Raw genomic sequence first — 15,931 nt, forward strand, 5'->3', positions numbered from 1 at the left:
AGAACACAGGGTAATGTGGTCACAGGTGAGAAATGTTCAGAGTTTACAAAAGATCCTGCCTATGAGATTCATGTAGTCCAAACAAGTAACTTTTCCAAGCTCTGGAAATTATTTGCCTCATTGTTACTCTAGTCGTGGACATTATCTAACAGCTGGAAACAAGAGGGAAATCAAAACAGCTGCCCAAGATATGCTAGTTAACAACAGAAACAGCTGGCAGGGGGGGGGGAAGGAGAAAGGATTCTCGATTCTCAAAGCATTTTAAATAAAAGTCCCCTGAAAGAAAATGACTTGGTAAAGGGAACCCTGAGAGTTACAGAAGAGACAATTCAAAAAGCATTCCAATGAGGATCTAAACCCATCCAGTGGTTTCCGAATGCAGGAGAAAGCTGGAAAATTAGCAGGGTGTGGGGATGGAGGGGAGAACCTGCCAGCCTCACTTGTCAAGACCAGCAGGCAGGCCTTGTTACCTCTCCACATGAGTGAAAGGGTTTTTTATGGCCAACTAGCTGGTGGACTGAGGAGGGGCTGAGAAGGAGCTAGATGCTGATATTGAACTGGAGGGAAGGTTCTAGAGGAGGAGCATAAAAAGGAGGAGAGAGAGGAGGAAAATGGACTGCTAGCAAGAGGCTAGGGAAGAGCCAGAGAGGAAGGCCTATCAGGCAGAGGCTGGAGGTAATGCTGCCAAGAACCTGCAGGAGTACTGGGAACCGGTTGAGAGAGAGGATCCATGGATAGAGAAATTGTCGAGTTGTGGGTGCCTCAAGAGGAAGCAGAATGAGTGTGCTGGACCAAGCCACCAAAGAAACCCTCCTTTTGGGCCGAGCGGAACAGTGAGAGAGGCACTGGAGAGCCAAAGACCAAATAGGAAATATTGGGTCTCCTCCAGAGACAGCCAAGGTGGATACCCAACACCCACAGCCAGTACATGTAACCCTGCTGGAAGTGGAAGGAGGCAACTGGGAAACAAGTGTCAAGGGGACATGCCCGACTGGCAGAATGTCTGTTTAGCCACAAATCATCCCTGCTGTGGAACCCCTTGTATAGTGCACCTCTGGGGCATTCTACAAATGTTGGGATAATGTGGGTTAGCACCGTCCAAGAACACAGCTAAGGTATCTGCTTAGGCAGTGAGCAGGGACTGTTAGGTGTTGACATTATTTGTTTGTACCCCCATTTAATCCAAGTTAAATAAACCTTGTTTGTTACAACATTTTGCCCTCTGCACAAGGAAACTCTATGGGAGGAAAGTTTGGTGAGACACTTGAGGGGGCAGTTACATGAGGTGAAAAATAATGGGATGGAAGAAGTCAGGTTTGCTGATATACCGAAGTGCTCCCTAGTGCAGAACTTTTGTAGGTACCATTTGTTATTTACTAATATCTTGTTTTTATGCACCATCAAGCTGGAACCAACTTATAGTGATCCTAATGGGGCCTTTAAGGTAAGTGGGATATTGAAGGAGTACTTTTGCCAGTTCCATACACACCCCAATGAGCTTCCTTGGCTGAGCAGGGATTCAAATCCAGGTCCCCTGAATCCTACTCCATTACTCTATATTTAGGAGAATAAAATACAAGATAGTTTTAGTGTAGTCTGTCAATTTTCTAAAACTATTAATATCAACCAGTTGAAATACACTACATTTTTGTCACTGTTCTTTAAAAGGCAAGTGGAGACTAAAGGCAGGCTGTGCCAACTGGATTAGTTATGAGTACATTTGCTGGGGGAAGAAAAAAACTGCTGTACCCCCAAGAGCAGAATATTGCGGCATGAACGCTGGCATGGCGCTATATCCTCACAATACAGAAGTGTAGCTTCAAGGAAAGATTGTCTACATCTTCCATGAAGAGAAGCCAAAAAGCTGCATGTACAAAATGATTTGCTGAATTATAGTCCTGAAATAGATCAGCTCCACAATGTCCTCCCATTGGCTGTGCTTATTATTACTGCAGGGAAGGGGTTCTGATGTTACAAGAACAATAAAAGTGGAGAAAACAGACCCCAAAGGACCACTTTTGACTGCTATTGCATGGCTGGAAGCACTGCAAATTGGAATAAGTTCAGCTTATCAATGGTATGACTGCTTGTAAGTAAAACGGGGCTGGTGACCCTTGTATTTCCTTATCTCCTATCCCATAAAATGGATGCCATGCAGAACTCACAACAGCTACAGGCCTGTACTATACAACTGACAAAGTCAAATACAGCCCACTAGCTTTCTATTCTGGAGCAACCATTGAAAAAAATATGACTTTTTGAACCAGTTCTCAGAATCCTCTAGCCAGGCAGTGAAACTATCGCACAAGGGTGAGGGAATGTATTCATCTGTTGCAGTCACAAGGAGTTAAAGGTAATAAAAGACAAACAATTCTGTTGGGCAAGCCTATGCTGCAGTCCTTGAGGCCCTCAGTCTTATGTGGAGTCAAGATAATTTATTTCTGGGAGAATGCCCATCAGCAAAGTCATATTCAAGTCATCCAATGTCCCACGACAGTTCTCTTACCAGTTTTGCCGAACTCATTATACTTCTTGCACAACAGATGAGGCCATACACTCCTTGCTCTAGCTTCACCCTTTCACCACTGGCAACTGGAATTCCTGCTGAGGTTCCTTCTGGCTTTCACAATCCCACTAGGAACCTTGTCTTTTACACTGACATGGATAGCAAACTTCTTTAAAAGAAAAATCTGAATTTATGTCAGAGGCTGCAAAAGTGTCATCCAAAGTGTGAACACAGCAGAGCTTAGAAAAATTAGTTGTTTAGACTGAAGCTCCAGAATTCTAAGTTAGGGCTGTCCAGTGCTGGCTGGCATCTCAAGGTGTTGCTATACTACTTCAGATCTCTCAGCAGGGGGACAGGTCCCAGGGTGGAGAAGGAGAGACTCTGATTTTTGAATGTGAGATGGCTTAAAGCCCGGGAATCTGTCTCCACTCCTTCTCAGTTCATGCCAGGGCTCACTGCATCAGCATATGCATGTTTCTAGTGTTGTGATTCCTACCTACCTACCTCTTTCCTGCCCTGTCACTTTCACATGAGAAGAACCCACCTCTGTGACATCACAATGACCCACTTCCTGGTCCTAGGTTTTGGGTCCTGAAATCTCAGGTAGAGGGATGCTGTTCACCTGGCAACTCTAGTTCCAGTGCAACAAACAAACAAAACACGTTTTTCTTCCAAGCTCTGGAATACAGGTAACATCTAAAATTCTAAGAAAGCCCTTGGGGCCACTTCACATATTTCACTTTTTAAATGTCAATAGAAAATCCTTTTTTAAAAAAAGTGAAATACTGTACCAGTATGCTCCTTCCTAACAAGAGAGGTCTGGATACAAAGTAACATAAAAACATTTAAATGCAAAATTAAAAAGACCATAAAATCAAAAAGGGCATAAATACAAAACAACCAGGAAAAAAACAATCCCAGAATTAAAAGAAGAATTTTAAAGTAGAGAGATACTGACTACATGATGAATAAGAAGATCTCTGGCTCCAGAAAAAGCAGACATTTCTCCATGGATGTCTTTCTAAAACTGGGTAGCCATCACCACACAGACCATGTTCCTTATGGTTACCTTTCTCACTTCACTAGGCTGGGGCAATGGAGACTGACTCTTTCAAGAACGTAAAGTTCCAGAAGGTACACCGTGGAGAAAATGATCTTTCAGATAACTTGGTCTCAAACTATTTATGGTCTTAAATGTTGAAGTGAGGACTTCAAACTGGGAACCAGTCTTAAGGGTACACCAGAATGTAGCATGTGAATAGAAATGTTTGCAAATGCATTCATCTTGGAGAAAAAGTTCATCAATGAATTCTTGCAAATGGAAATGTCTGCAAATGGAAGCTTGATTGAGCCACACTGATCAGCAAGACTTGGTTGGCCACACTTCCCTGCTGAGGGTATTAATTGTTGAGAGGCCATGGCAACTTTTTGCTGTCCCATTCAACTGTAACAAGAAGCAACTGAAAATATACTTTGCAGCTCTGCTACCTGAGACTCATTTAAACAGTGATGCAGGGTTACTGAACTTGTGATCTCCCTACCAAGCTTGTGCTCTACTGATGAGAGGTGTACTCCCTATTTGACTCAGCAAATGATAAATGAAGTGATATGCAGGGATGTATGAACCAGCCCTAGAACAAACTCATGTTCTACCTATGTCTTGTGCTTCACTTACTGTTTTCTGAGCAATGCACAGTAATTAAAAGGCAGTCTGTTTGTTGATGACATTTATTTATGACATGGCTACAGCACCTAAAAGGCGTCTCACAATTCATGACAATGGCTTAACTGAGGTCTGTAAGTTTACTATACAGCAAGAGTAGTTACTGCTAAGGAAAAGCACAGGATGAGCAAATGTTTTGACGAAGGTGAATAACCTTTCTACCAATCTAGGGAAATTCCAATACTGAGAATACTGAGGAGGGCAAAGTCTTCACAGATCTAAGTTAGGGTTATGATCGCTAAGCAGTAATTCAATGTGAGTGCCACTTCATCCAGGAAATAGCAATACAGTACAGGCCTTTCTTCAACATTACACTCCATGGTTCAGGAAATTTGAGTACCTCTATGTCCGAACTCCCTATGTGAAAAGTGGACTTAGCAATCCAGACTAATACAATTTCTGTTGCTTATGGTCATGAGAGAAAGAGCACGACAGTGCTTCTTTGGTTTGTAAGGATGAACAAAATCAGGAGTTGTGCTACTTATCTGGAGACTGAAAGACAAGATAGGCTGCAGAGATAAGTACCTGATCACTACAAACTTTTCACACATTGTTAAATGTATACTGGTAGGGATGGGGAAACAGTAGAATTTGAGATATTATGGGACTCACACTCCTATTTTGAGAACAAAATTAAATCAATCATATATTTATCAATAATCAAACAATGTGTTAGACCTGATATAAAAAGCAACTGTTAATCTATTTAGAGAGGACCTCTGTCTTAGCAAGCGTGTGGTATTGACAGTAAAATGTAAACAAGAATGTGGGTTGACATTGGAAAATGAACTATTAAAGGATGGAGCTGGCTAAATAGCTCACCGGTTTCGGTGACTGGCTGTGGAACCAGAAGTTGGAAGTTCAACTCCTCACTGTGCTTCCTGTGAGTACAGCTAGCCTGGGTGGCCTTGGGCAAGCTGCTCAGTCGCAGAGTTGCCCCCAGAAGAAGGGAATGGTAAACCACTTATGAATATTCTCTACCTGAAAACTCTGAAAAGGGTTGCCATAAGTCAGAATTGACTTGACAGCACATGATGATGATGATGATGATGATGATGATGATGATGATGATGATGATGATGATGATGATGATGATGATGATGATGATGATTAAAGGATGGGCAAGGGGAGAAATTGCAAGACGCACACTAGCAACAGTGTTATTTTAGGACAAAAGCAAACTATCTAATCTGTATCTGTATGCTTGGTGCCTTATCCTTTTGAGAACATTACACATTTCAAAGTGCTTTGAGCCATTCATGCATGGTCTTCAATAAGTAATAAAGGAAACCTGTTGGAGAACAGCTTTGTTATAGATACTCTAGAAAATTGTCTAACATGATCAGCCTCCACTAGCATGGACACTGGCAAGAAATGATGGAAGTACTGTAGTTCATTGTCATCTTTTTATTTACAGCTAACAGGCCATTATAAGTGGACGCAGTAGCTCAGCAATGTCTGGAGGGATACAGTTGCTCCCTCCCTTTACAGTACCATCTAGGTGGAGGGGTCCCAGCAACGTAGCACAGATAAAAGGAGAAAGGTTTCTGCTCTTAAAGGCACTAGCAGGCTAGATCAGGACTGTGAGGGAAACAACAAAGCCAGAAGGGAAGGTTTGCACGAAAAGGGAATTTATGTGCCAAACATTTCCCAGGGCTAAAAGATAATCATGCATGTATGAGAGATGACACCGGGCTAGAAGAATCCTTAACATCCCGCCTGCTGAATCCATCCTCTGTTCTAAAAGAAAATTACTACAATATGTTTTAAGCAACTCTAATGCCCTCCCCTTTCATCTGATGCATATTTAGCACAAAGACATTCCTTAGGGATAGTAGAAAGGGTATTGTGATTGGCTACTCAGGCTTAAATGATTGATGATATTAGGCTATATTTAGGCCACAGTGTTTTAGTGCCTTCCGGATTGTATGTGTTTTATTTTTTATGAATTCCATCAGCTTTTCAATTTTAGAATAGCCTCTGTTTCCACAGACAGGTAGAGCTGGCTCCAAAGACAGTGTCTGCTTTTGTGCTGCCATAATGTCTCCCGCATCCCAGTTTATTTGATCCTGAAATCAGGCAAAATGATCCCCTTTCCTTCCCCAGGAATGAAGGTAACAAAGGCCACAGCCCCCAGGCCCTGAAAATTTAGGATTAAGCGCTGGCATTTTTCGAGCAACGGGAGAAAAATATCAAGGAAGCAGGAGAAAAATCTCTCTTTTTGCAAACAGAAATATATAAACAAATTTAGAGATTGACACTAACTTGGAGAATCAGAGAAGGAATGAAGAGTTATTAAACAGACAGTTTCCTTTCCCCTATGGAAGTTACTAAAAGCTAAAGCAGGTATGAAGAAGAGTCTAAAGTAGTAAGCGATGGATGGGATGAAAAAACGCTCCACTCAGGCTTGATGAGTAAACTTTCCCCCATCTGTTAATTTAGTCAGATTAGTTTGGAAATTAGCAGAGTTGTTTTCAAATGATACGAACTACTGTTTCTTTCTTTTTCCCCCCAAAATAACATCTACCAAGCTCTCTACAATTTCTTGGACTGGCTTTTCCTATCTCCCTCCTTCCCTCTATCTTGTTTTAAATTCAGTCCAAGTAGCAATATGTAGTGGTGGTGGTGACAGTGGTAGTGAAGAAGGCGGCATAATGGTTCTCAAGAGCAGCTGGGCACATGAAGACAATCAGTCTTTCTGCTTCGCTTTTATGATGCAATATGTGCAGCAAACTTCTGAAAGGATACAAACAGACCTTTAAGGCAGAATGAATATCTGCTTCTTCTCTTTTATTTTCACTTTAGCTGAGATAAATGTATGATCGCCACTGTTTAGTTTCTCGTGCGTGTGAAACACGAGTCTGTGACTTCTTTTCCACAAATCCAGACCAGCTACTTTTCCTTTAATGTCTATTTGAAATATGAAGATAAAAAACATTGGCCCACCAAAAATGGTTGTTTCAGGGAGTGCTTTGGAATGTGCTTTATGCAAGCCAAACTTAGGAACAGATGATTCCTTGCACCAAAGCATTACAGATGCAGCTCTGTAGTTTTTAGGTCTTTAGGAAGGTTTTCATTTCTTTAGAAAATAAAAGACATTATGTGGAGTGATATTGCGTAAGAAACAATCTTCAATTTAAGGAAAGGATATCTAAGCAATACAGGTTTGCTTATTTATGTACTGAGAGACGCACATGCACACACCCCAGTGCCACACCTCCAGTGTGACTTTATGCATTAAAATCCATGGAAACAAGAACCTTGTAAAAACTAGTTTAACAGGAAAGAGAAGGATGGGATTGCGGAGAAGTACAGGGGTCTAATGCGAACTTTTCTTCTGTCTGGGCAGGACAACATCACCAGCCTCTCTTGAGGCATGCCTGGCTCACAGCTTCTGCGCTGCTCGCCTTGTCCTTCATCCCCACATTTGTCATGGTCACGGCCTATGAGGGAAGCCCTTTCCCAGTTTGGACATGGAGTGGGTGGAAGCAAGATTTTCAACTAGGTTCAAATAAAGGCCTGCTCTTGGTACCCCCTCCCACACAAGTGACTTTTAGAAGTCCTTATTATGATTAGTAAGTAGTACTTGATAACAGCAAGAGATATGGACCCTCCTGAGGTGAAATCACAGGTGATCTGAAAGGCAAGCATGCTGTCCTTAAAAGACTACTTATGCCCTTTTGTGTGCGTTTTGTGAAGACAGGCTGCTGTCTTCTCTTCTTGTCTTTTTACACCCATATGATCTTCTCCTGTTGACACTGTGGGTCTTCCAGCACAGTCAGTGTTTATTTTTTGGTGAATCCAGGTAAATTGGCTGGATTTATTTGTTCACCACATTTACATTCAACCTTTCATCCAACAAGCTTAAGGGCAAGGTATATGATAGCAATCTTGCGAGGTATGTTTGGCAGAAAGAGATAGCCCAAGGTCAGCCAATGAATTTGGGTGTGTGTATGTGAGAGTTGGATCCGCTGTCTCCCAAGTCCATCCCTGACACTGTATCCACAGACTTCCTGAATACAGACAAAAAATCCTGCATTCTTTCACCAGATAGCTTTACTTCTGACTGTTGTCATGCATCTAAACTAAACCAAATCAGGATTTTTTTTCCCACCTTACTACAAGTGTCAGTTGCAGCTAAATATTGAAAGAGGGAGGAGGAAGTGCCATGTCTGCAATCCTTAATCAGACACTGAGCCGCTAAAGTCTAAAAAAACTCTCCTAGTTCAACGTGGGCGAGGTGTCAGTCTTTCCCAAGTACTAAATCAAGCTGTAGCTACAGAATTTATCTATCTTTCCTGGGTCTAAAAAGCCTGAGTGGTCTTCAGTTGTGCTTCTTCCAGAAAATATTCAGGATGCTCTTCCAGTTCCTCTCCTAACATCATACTTTTCCATCAATACTTTGCATTAGAAAGCTCTTAAATATTATAGAACAAACTGTGCAAACGAACAGCAGCAGACACAAACTGCTGCAATTATCTTTTCCTGTCCATAGGCTATCAGCAAATTCAACACTGATCAGTAAATTAAACCACATGTTTAGTTTGTAAGTGAAATTTAGCCCTGAGCTTCTCTCCTTAGCCAGAGATTTGATTGCAATCATGTTGCATACAGGTATGGAGGATGGAATCCTCACAGAGATTAACTAAAGTGCCTTCTCTCCAAACTTTCATTAGCTCTCTTTCATCAAAGGATATGGCAGGAACCCAGTATTCACCCATTCCACTAAACTATTAAGCCAATAGTCAGACCACAGAATGAGATAAGAGCAATTTTGAACCGGCTGCTGTTCCTTTCAACAAGATTTACTGGCATGCATCATATATGAGCAGCAAATAGTCTTAATGGACAAATAGATCCAGAAGGGAAGGTAGCAGAACACTTCTGTAGCTAGGTAGCTGAGAATAATTGGCATTCTTTTCCAATCTGATTGCCTGCAAGTTTGCTTAGCTTCCCCCCCCATACTGAAAAAAAAATCTCCCTTTTAAACTTTATGCTGTAATATTTATATGCTGCAATGACAGGAGACACAAGGAAGAAAAGTGCATATCTTCCCTGGCTGTGTATAAGAGAATGAAGAAACAACAGAAATATAGCCCCGACTAGTCTATTTTCATCAGCATAACCAGGGCAAGATTGTTTTGAATAAAAATCATGCAAATGAAAGAGGAGAGTGGAGCAAAGGAAAGAAGAAAATCTTAAATATGTTAATATTTGCATGCAACAATTGCACTATAAAGAAACAGTATTCTAAAACCTACTCGAGAATCTTCTCTTGCAGCTGATCTGCAAAGGTTCTTTCCAAATGTCCTGCAGCTGTGCAGCCTAGTTTGCAACATGCATTAATTAAGTACTGAGGTGGGGGAGGTTTAGTGCTTCAGCAGAGGCATCAGTTAAGTTAAAATCAGAGCCTTCATGATGTCTTTGGAAAACAAAATAGAGACAATCCCTCCCCATCCCAAATGAAGGCTTTGGAGAGAGAAAAAAGAGAGAGAAAGTTACTTACTAGAGTATTAGCAGTAGACAGCCTGGTGGTATTGAGTCCTACCAGGGATGGGAGCGTTTGGGACATCCAGTTTGAGATCATAGCCATGGTACTGAGGACAGCACCAAGCTTGAGCAGAGGAGGACTCATTGCTGTGGAGGCTAATGAGTTTTCATAGTGACTGATTATCATCCTAGTGCAAGGCTGGCAGGGAGAGAGGCGTGCCTGCAGCTCATACAACATCCACAGCATGAAAGGGGATCAGCCTCCCCAGATTTAATCATCCACTAAACTCACATTCAGGCAGCCTCCATCTCCCCACCCCTCCCTCCCACCCGGTGCAGCTTCTCATCTTCTTTCTTACAGCTGCCTGCTAAAGTAGCCTGGACATACAATCCTTTTATATGCTTGTAATTATTACTGCTTTTTCTGTGGAGGAAAAGGGAGGGGGAAAGGGGGGAGGAAGGAGGGGAGAGAAAGAGAATTAAAGGTTTGGAGGCATCAGGGAAAATCTTGTTAGCTCAACCAGTGGGAGACAACCTGATAGCTAATGAAGCATTATCCCTAGGAACAGGCAAAGCAAAGCTAACCTGCTGCATTTAGCTGGCTGACAGCAGACAGACAACAGAGGCTCTTCTCCACTGTGGACTACAGAGAAGACTGTGAACTTATCAAATCTGCCACTGTCAGAAGCTGGTTCGGATGCTTGCCCACACAGATATTGTGTAATCATCAAAGGGCATGGTCCTGTGCATGCTTGGGAGCAAGGTGATCAAATTCCATGGGACATTTCAGACTAAACAATAAGAGGATCAGGCTGCCAACTGCCTTAGGCAACAACTGTAGATTCAATACATTCTACAATCCATAAGTGAATGGAGGGGAAAGAACATTTAAAGTCATGTATTTATATACCTAGGCATACTGAAGCACAAACAATGGGCAGATTCCAGTACTTATGCTTTAAATACAGGAAGGAAATATATGTGCTAATATGAAAAAGTGATCCAATATCATATAGTAGATAGAGTGATGGTCTAGGAATCGGAAGACCTGGTTCAGACTCCAACTGAGCCATGGAAATTTACAGGAGTGGTGAGGAAAATGCTAAAACCAATTCTCAAATATCTAGCATTCCTTGAAAACTCTATTCATTAGGCATCCTTCAGTCTCGAAAGACTATGGTAAAGTGCTCTGTATGGAGGACTTGGAACAGCGTCTAGTGTGGCTGAGAAGGCCAATTCGAGAGTGACAATCCCTTCCACACTGAAGACAAATACAATCTGTCCCCTGTCCAGCTCCCTGATTTTGCTGCTTTCATAACTCTATTAGGGATGCTGTAAGTCTGATGCAATTTAACAGCATGTAACCCATAAAGTTATATAGTTGGGAATTTACAAACTAGCTCAAGTTATTTTTTAAAAAAATACAGCTCTTTGGTATACAAAAGACATGTTATCATCATCAACAATACATGTAAAACCTTGATTCTTGCAGAGCTTGGGAAAGATAATGATTGTGCTAGCTAGAAGAGTTTCATCTGTTATCCTTGAAAGTAACTTTCCCAAACTGTGGACCTATAATGTAGCAATTTACTGTATTCTGAAAAAGTTCACAGGGAGCAAACTAAGGACCTACAGGTACAGGAGAATAAAGTAATTTGTTATTCTTGAAGGTGCTACATGACCAGTCATTCCTTTCACTCTATCAGGAATAAGAAACTCTTGAAATGAATGCTCACCTGAGGCCATCTGAGTATCTAGGGCTCTGCCTTCCTAGCTGCTTTTAAGAAGGAAACAAGATGCTGAAGCTCTATATTTTTAGCATATCTGCATTCTGACACACCAACCCTTACTCTGCTCTGTTTCTTTTGTATCCCAGAAGATTATCACCACATGAAAGGATGGGATAATCACTCCAAAAAGGGATTATTAACCAGCAGCATGTATTGGCCCTGAGGCTTGACTCTTAAGCACCTTTAACTGGAGATAAGTTTCATTTTAATCACAGTTTGCAATTCAAGTAACTTTTGGTATTTTCCATAGTCCTCTGAATAGGAAATAAAACCTCTGCCTTTGGGTGCAATCATTATAGTAAATGTTGCATCTTGTCTCTTTAATCAGAAGACTCAGCATGGGAAGATCATGCCATTGAACTAAAAAGGAGTTTACTTTTTGCAGCAGAAAGCTTTTTGCCTGGGTTATCTTTCTAAGGCGGACAGAACAGTATCAGAATAAAGTCACTGGAGACCTTGAGCCAGAGGTCAAAATTTTTTCTAAAGGAACTCATTCTATTACACACTACTTTGGATAAGCAGGCAATCATCACAGTTATTGTTACCTACTCTGCACAAGTAACTTGTTCTGTTCCTGATTATTAATACATGGGGTTACTGCTGGAGGTGTAGCCATTGGAAAATAAATAAAAGGGCTTGCCAGTGTCCTCACATGGCTGATTCTATTTACTGCACATCAAAAATACTGTGAAAAACACATTACAAAACAAAGCTTCCCTTGGCACTTTTTCCTCAGACACCTTGAATGATAACCTTCTCTAGACAAAATCGAGTTGGAGGCGAGATGAGATTTCTACTCCAACACATCAGAAAAGTGCTGGGTTGGCTGGAATTCTAGAGAAAGGCATTTTTCTGAGTATTAATGTAGTGAACAAATCGAACTGTTAAAACAACATGCTTTTCCTTAGAACTCCATTCACCTGGTACTCTCCAGAGTATATTTGACAAGATGAGTGTTAAGAAGTAAAAAATTAAATCCAAGTTGGTTTGGCTGGAAGAAATCTAAGTGAAGCTTCCATGGCCAGAGGCAGTATATCTCTGAGTTCCAGATATGTAAGTCATGTTTACACAAACAGTGTGGGAGGGCCTTGCTCACTATGGATTTTCTCAATATACTGTTACCCAACGGTGCACGAGTCACAGCCTCTAAAGATTGGCATGAAGCATTTTTATAGGTTTTGCTATTTCACCTGTCCCAAAGTTGGCTTCTGAAAGCCACCACTGGTGACTGGTAGCCTCCAGCGCTCTCACTCCATTTCTTTTCCCCTTGTGTCTTTTCCATCCCTCCTCTTGCCTTTCCCAATGCCAGAACAATTAGTTGGGTGGAAGGGAGAGGGGAAACGAACAGCTGCTTCGGTATGCTGGCACACATTCACCCAACATACCAGCTTTCCAGATAAGAAGAGGAGCACTGCCCCAGTCACTTGTTACTCCCTGCTGGCGAGTGTCCTGCAACACACCTTGGAGGGAAGGGATTGTGGGGGGGGGGGGAGTTAGGAAGAAGAGAAGGCAATGGCAGCTTTCCCCCTTGAACCATCACTTGCCTGCCTGCTTGTGTCATGCATATGACTGCAGGGGTTGCAGCTTTTTTTCAAAGGAGGAGAGTATAAACATGGTAATGGTGAGGGTCAGGGGAATCATCTCATTACCACATCTCTCTCTCTCTCTTGCTTTATTTCCCTCCTCTTTTCTTCTCCCTTTCTCTTGTACACATCAATTCGTAGTCTCTCTCTCTCTCTCTCTCCCTCAGGGAGGCTATGCTGCCTCTTTCAGGAGACAGGGCAAATGTGCAGGGGAGAGAGTCTCGGGGAAACTCACTCTCGTCCCCATGTCACTCCCTCTTCTCTCTCTCTTGTAGCCAATCCCTGTGAGAGGATGTGGGTTGACATTCCCATGCCTTGGTCCGACCAGTGCTGGACTTCTCCCTTCTTAGTTCCCCGCTCCCTAAAGCTCTGCCTCCAGAAGGAAAGGCAGTGGGGAGGTAGCAGTCCAAAAGAAACCACCCTTGTGACTCTTCTCCCTTGCCTTTCGTTGCTCACGGCACCCCCTTCCAAGCAATGAGTAACAAGCAGACATTCCTAACCTTCCACTGAAGGATCACAAGGCGCAGCTGTTATAGACAAGGAAGTAAGGTGGCTTTGGCTCATTACTGCAAAATGGAACTTGATTCTAGCTCTGCCTTGGGCAAATCCTTTTCTTTCAGCTTAACGTGTTGCAGCAGGGTTGCTGTGGAACAAAACGAGGAAGAGAAGCTGTGCACGAAATCCCAACAGTTTTGGGCCTACACGGGCAAGTAACTGATGGCAGTTCTCAGTCAAGAGGTAGATGCTTCTCTTCCTGCAGTCCAAGATTTTTCTGCCCTGTGACTTGTACTAAATTCATTTCGGGAAGACATCTGGTATGTGCTACTTACTATACTCGCATATGAGTGACCATGGGCAATACACACAGCAGTTCTTAGCCCATGAACCTGAGAAGAACCTTGCCAGATCAGCTCAAACCCTTATCTAGTTGAGTGTTCTGCAATTGCCCACACAATTGGGAGCCCTCGCAAACCTCTAAAATGCCTCTCCAACTGAGTCCAAAGATATCAATCCCATCTGGTAAGGCTCAGCATATCAGGATAACCACTTAGATAATGTTTATGATGCATATCTGAATCTACATTAGCAACATGTGGGGAGTTATATATGCAGATCTCTCTTGCTGTAGAAGGCTATTTCTGCCATTTTACCTGAATACACCCCCTCTATATGATTTGGGATTTGGATTCAGGATATAGCCCGGTTAATACTATGAAGGAACCCCTAGCATCTCCATGGAGCATCCAGCCTAATGCCATGGAGCGTCCCTGCCAGTCACAGCTGATGCTACTGGGTTAAAGAGACCACCCTCCTGACTCAGAATAAGGTAGATTTCCTATGCGCAAGAGCCATTGAATCAAGGACATGTTATGGAGGTGGAAGTTTGGAGGCTACATATCACTGCAAACATAGGAACATTAACAAAGTTCGTGTGCATATGATTGTATATGTCAAATGTGCTATGTGCAATGTGAACATACATTGCACACAGCAGAAAGAATCTGCGGCTCAGGTATGCTATCTGTATCCTGAATTTGTACTCCAAATGCATAGTAAGTTCTTCTTTCATCAAAAGTATTTTAAGTCACTTCAATCAATCTCTCTGATTTAACCAAGGTGTATGGGGAAAAAAATCAATCCGTGCCCATTTCAAAAACACACTGTGATCTGCTGTATAATTTTATGAGGGGCTCTGAGTTTTGCCTGCTTATAGACAAAAGAGCTCTCTTGTTTCTAAGTACTGAATTCTCTCCTGGAAATTCCAAGTGTAGTGGAAGATTATTTTTTGCTGAAAGGAGACAATTCCCTGAAGTAAAATTCTTGGGGAACATTAATACAGTAGCTAAATTTGAATCCACTAGCTAAATAAAGAATTCAAAATTCTGTTTGAAAAGGGTATTTCAGCTCCATGGTGTATCAGCTATTAGGATATAGTATAGACACCTGAAAAAAATAATAATTTCAAACCAAGCTTGGGAAATTTGTTTTTCTAGCCAATGGCTAAGCTGGCTAGGAATTCTGAGAACTGTAATTTTTTCAAGTTCTGATTCCGAACCACCATAATGGCACTAGAAAGTGATCTTCATTTGTTCTTTGTTTAACTCAATGGGTAAAAAAATGGTACATTTCCAGCTGATAATAGGTGAGTGCAGACATGGGTTTATTAAACTGCAACTTAGTGGTATGCATATAGGCACCTTCTCAGAGCTCGGAAGTAATATGTTACTATAAGTAACATAGTTGTCTATAATTAGTTATGTTTGGAGTGACAGGATGTAATAAGTCACATTTCAGAAGTACAATGAGGAGCATGAGCAAAGCTACTTTAATCTTTTATTTGCATTCAAAAGTTACCTTTTCACAGACATTTTTAAACACTTCGACAAGAATTTTCCAGTTTTTTCTGGCATTTCCTTATCACTCCTAAGACCCACGCTGAAAAGTAAGGAAAAGTAATGGAAAAGTAAAAAGCACCATTATAAGTAACATAAAAAGTTACTTTCCGAACATTGTAATGAGTAACAGCAACAGATTCATTTTCAAAACTGTAACAAGCTTTTGAAATTTTTTTTTTCTGAGTTTGCTGTCTAAGATACTTGTCTGCTACAGTATATCTGCTACTAGGTAACATTAAAGAAAAATCTGGATTGCACCAGTTCTGATTGCTGGTGGGGGAAATTACATTATTGTATATTTCCGCATATTTTAACAAAATCTCCCTAACTTAGCCATCCCTACCCCATGCCCACCAGATCTGCTGAACTGCAACCCTACTGCCGTGCAAGATCAAAAGCCACACTTGACTGAGAGCTGTAGTCTAACACTGCTGGCTGGCCTA

The 15,931-nt window shown here is 41.7% G+C and overlaps 1 protein-coding gene and 1 long non-coding RNA gene across 4 annotated transcripts in view; both read right to left on the reverse strand.

Moving 5' to 3' along the window:
* The window catches only part of LOC144588654 (uncharacterized), a 364,336-nt gene that overhangs the window by 131,953 nt on the left and 216,452 nt on the right, over positions 1-15,931 (reverse strand). The gene's annotated exons all lie outside the window — the stretch shown is intronic.
* The window catches only part of OLFM3 (olfactomedin 3), a 219,924-nt gene that overhangs the window by 62,921 nt on the left and 141,072 nt on the right, over positions 1-15,931 (reverse strand). The window contains exon 1 of one of the 3 annotated variants that reach the window (XM_020788725.3): positions 9,736-9,917. The exons of 1 other annotated variant lie outside the window; for it this stretch is intronic. In XM_020788725.3, coding sequence (XP_020644384.2) covers positions 9,736-9,906 — 171 coding nt within the window. In that variant the 5' untranslated portion in view covers positions 9,907-9,917. Of the gene's footprint in view, positions 1-9,490; positions 9,648-9,735; positions 9,918-15,931 lie in introns of those variants that run through there. One more of the 3 variants, XM_072998022.2, reaches the window with a different exon arrangement.

Source organism: Pogona vitticeps, chromosome 4 (assembly GCF_051106095.1).
Source record: "Pogona vitticeps strain Pit_001003342236 chromosome 4, PviZW2.1, whole genome shotgun sequence".
Classification (NCBI taxonomy): Eukaryota; Metazoa; Chordata; class Lepidosauria; order Squamata; family Agamidae; genus Pogona; species Pogona vitticeps.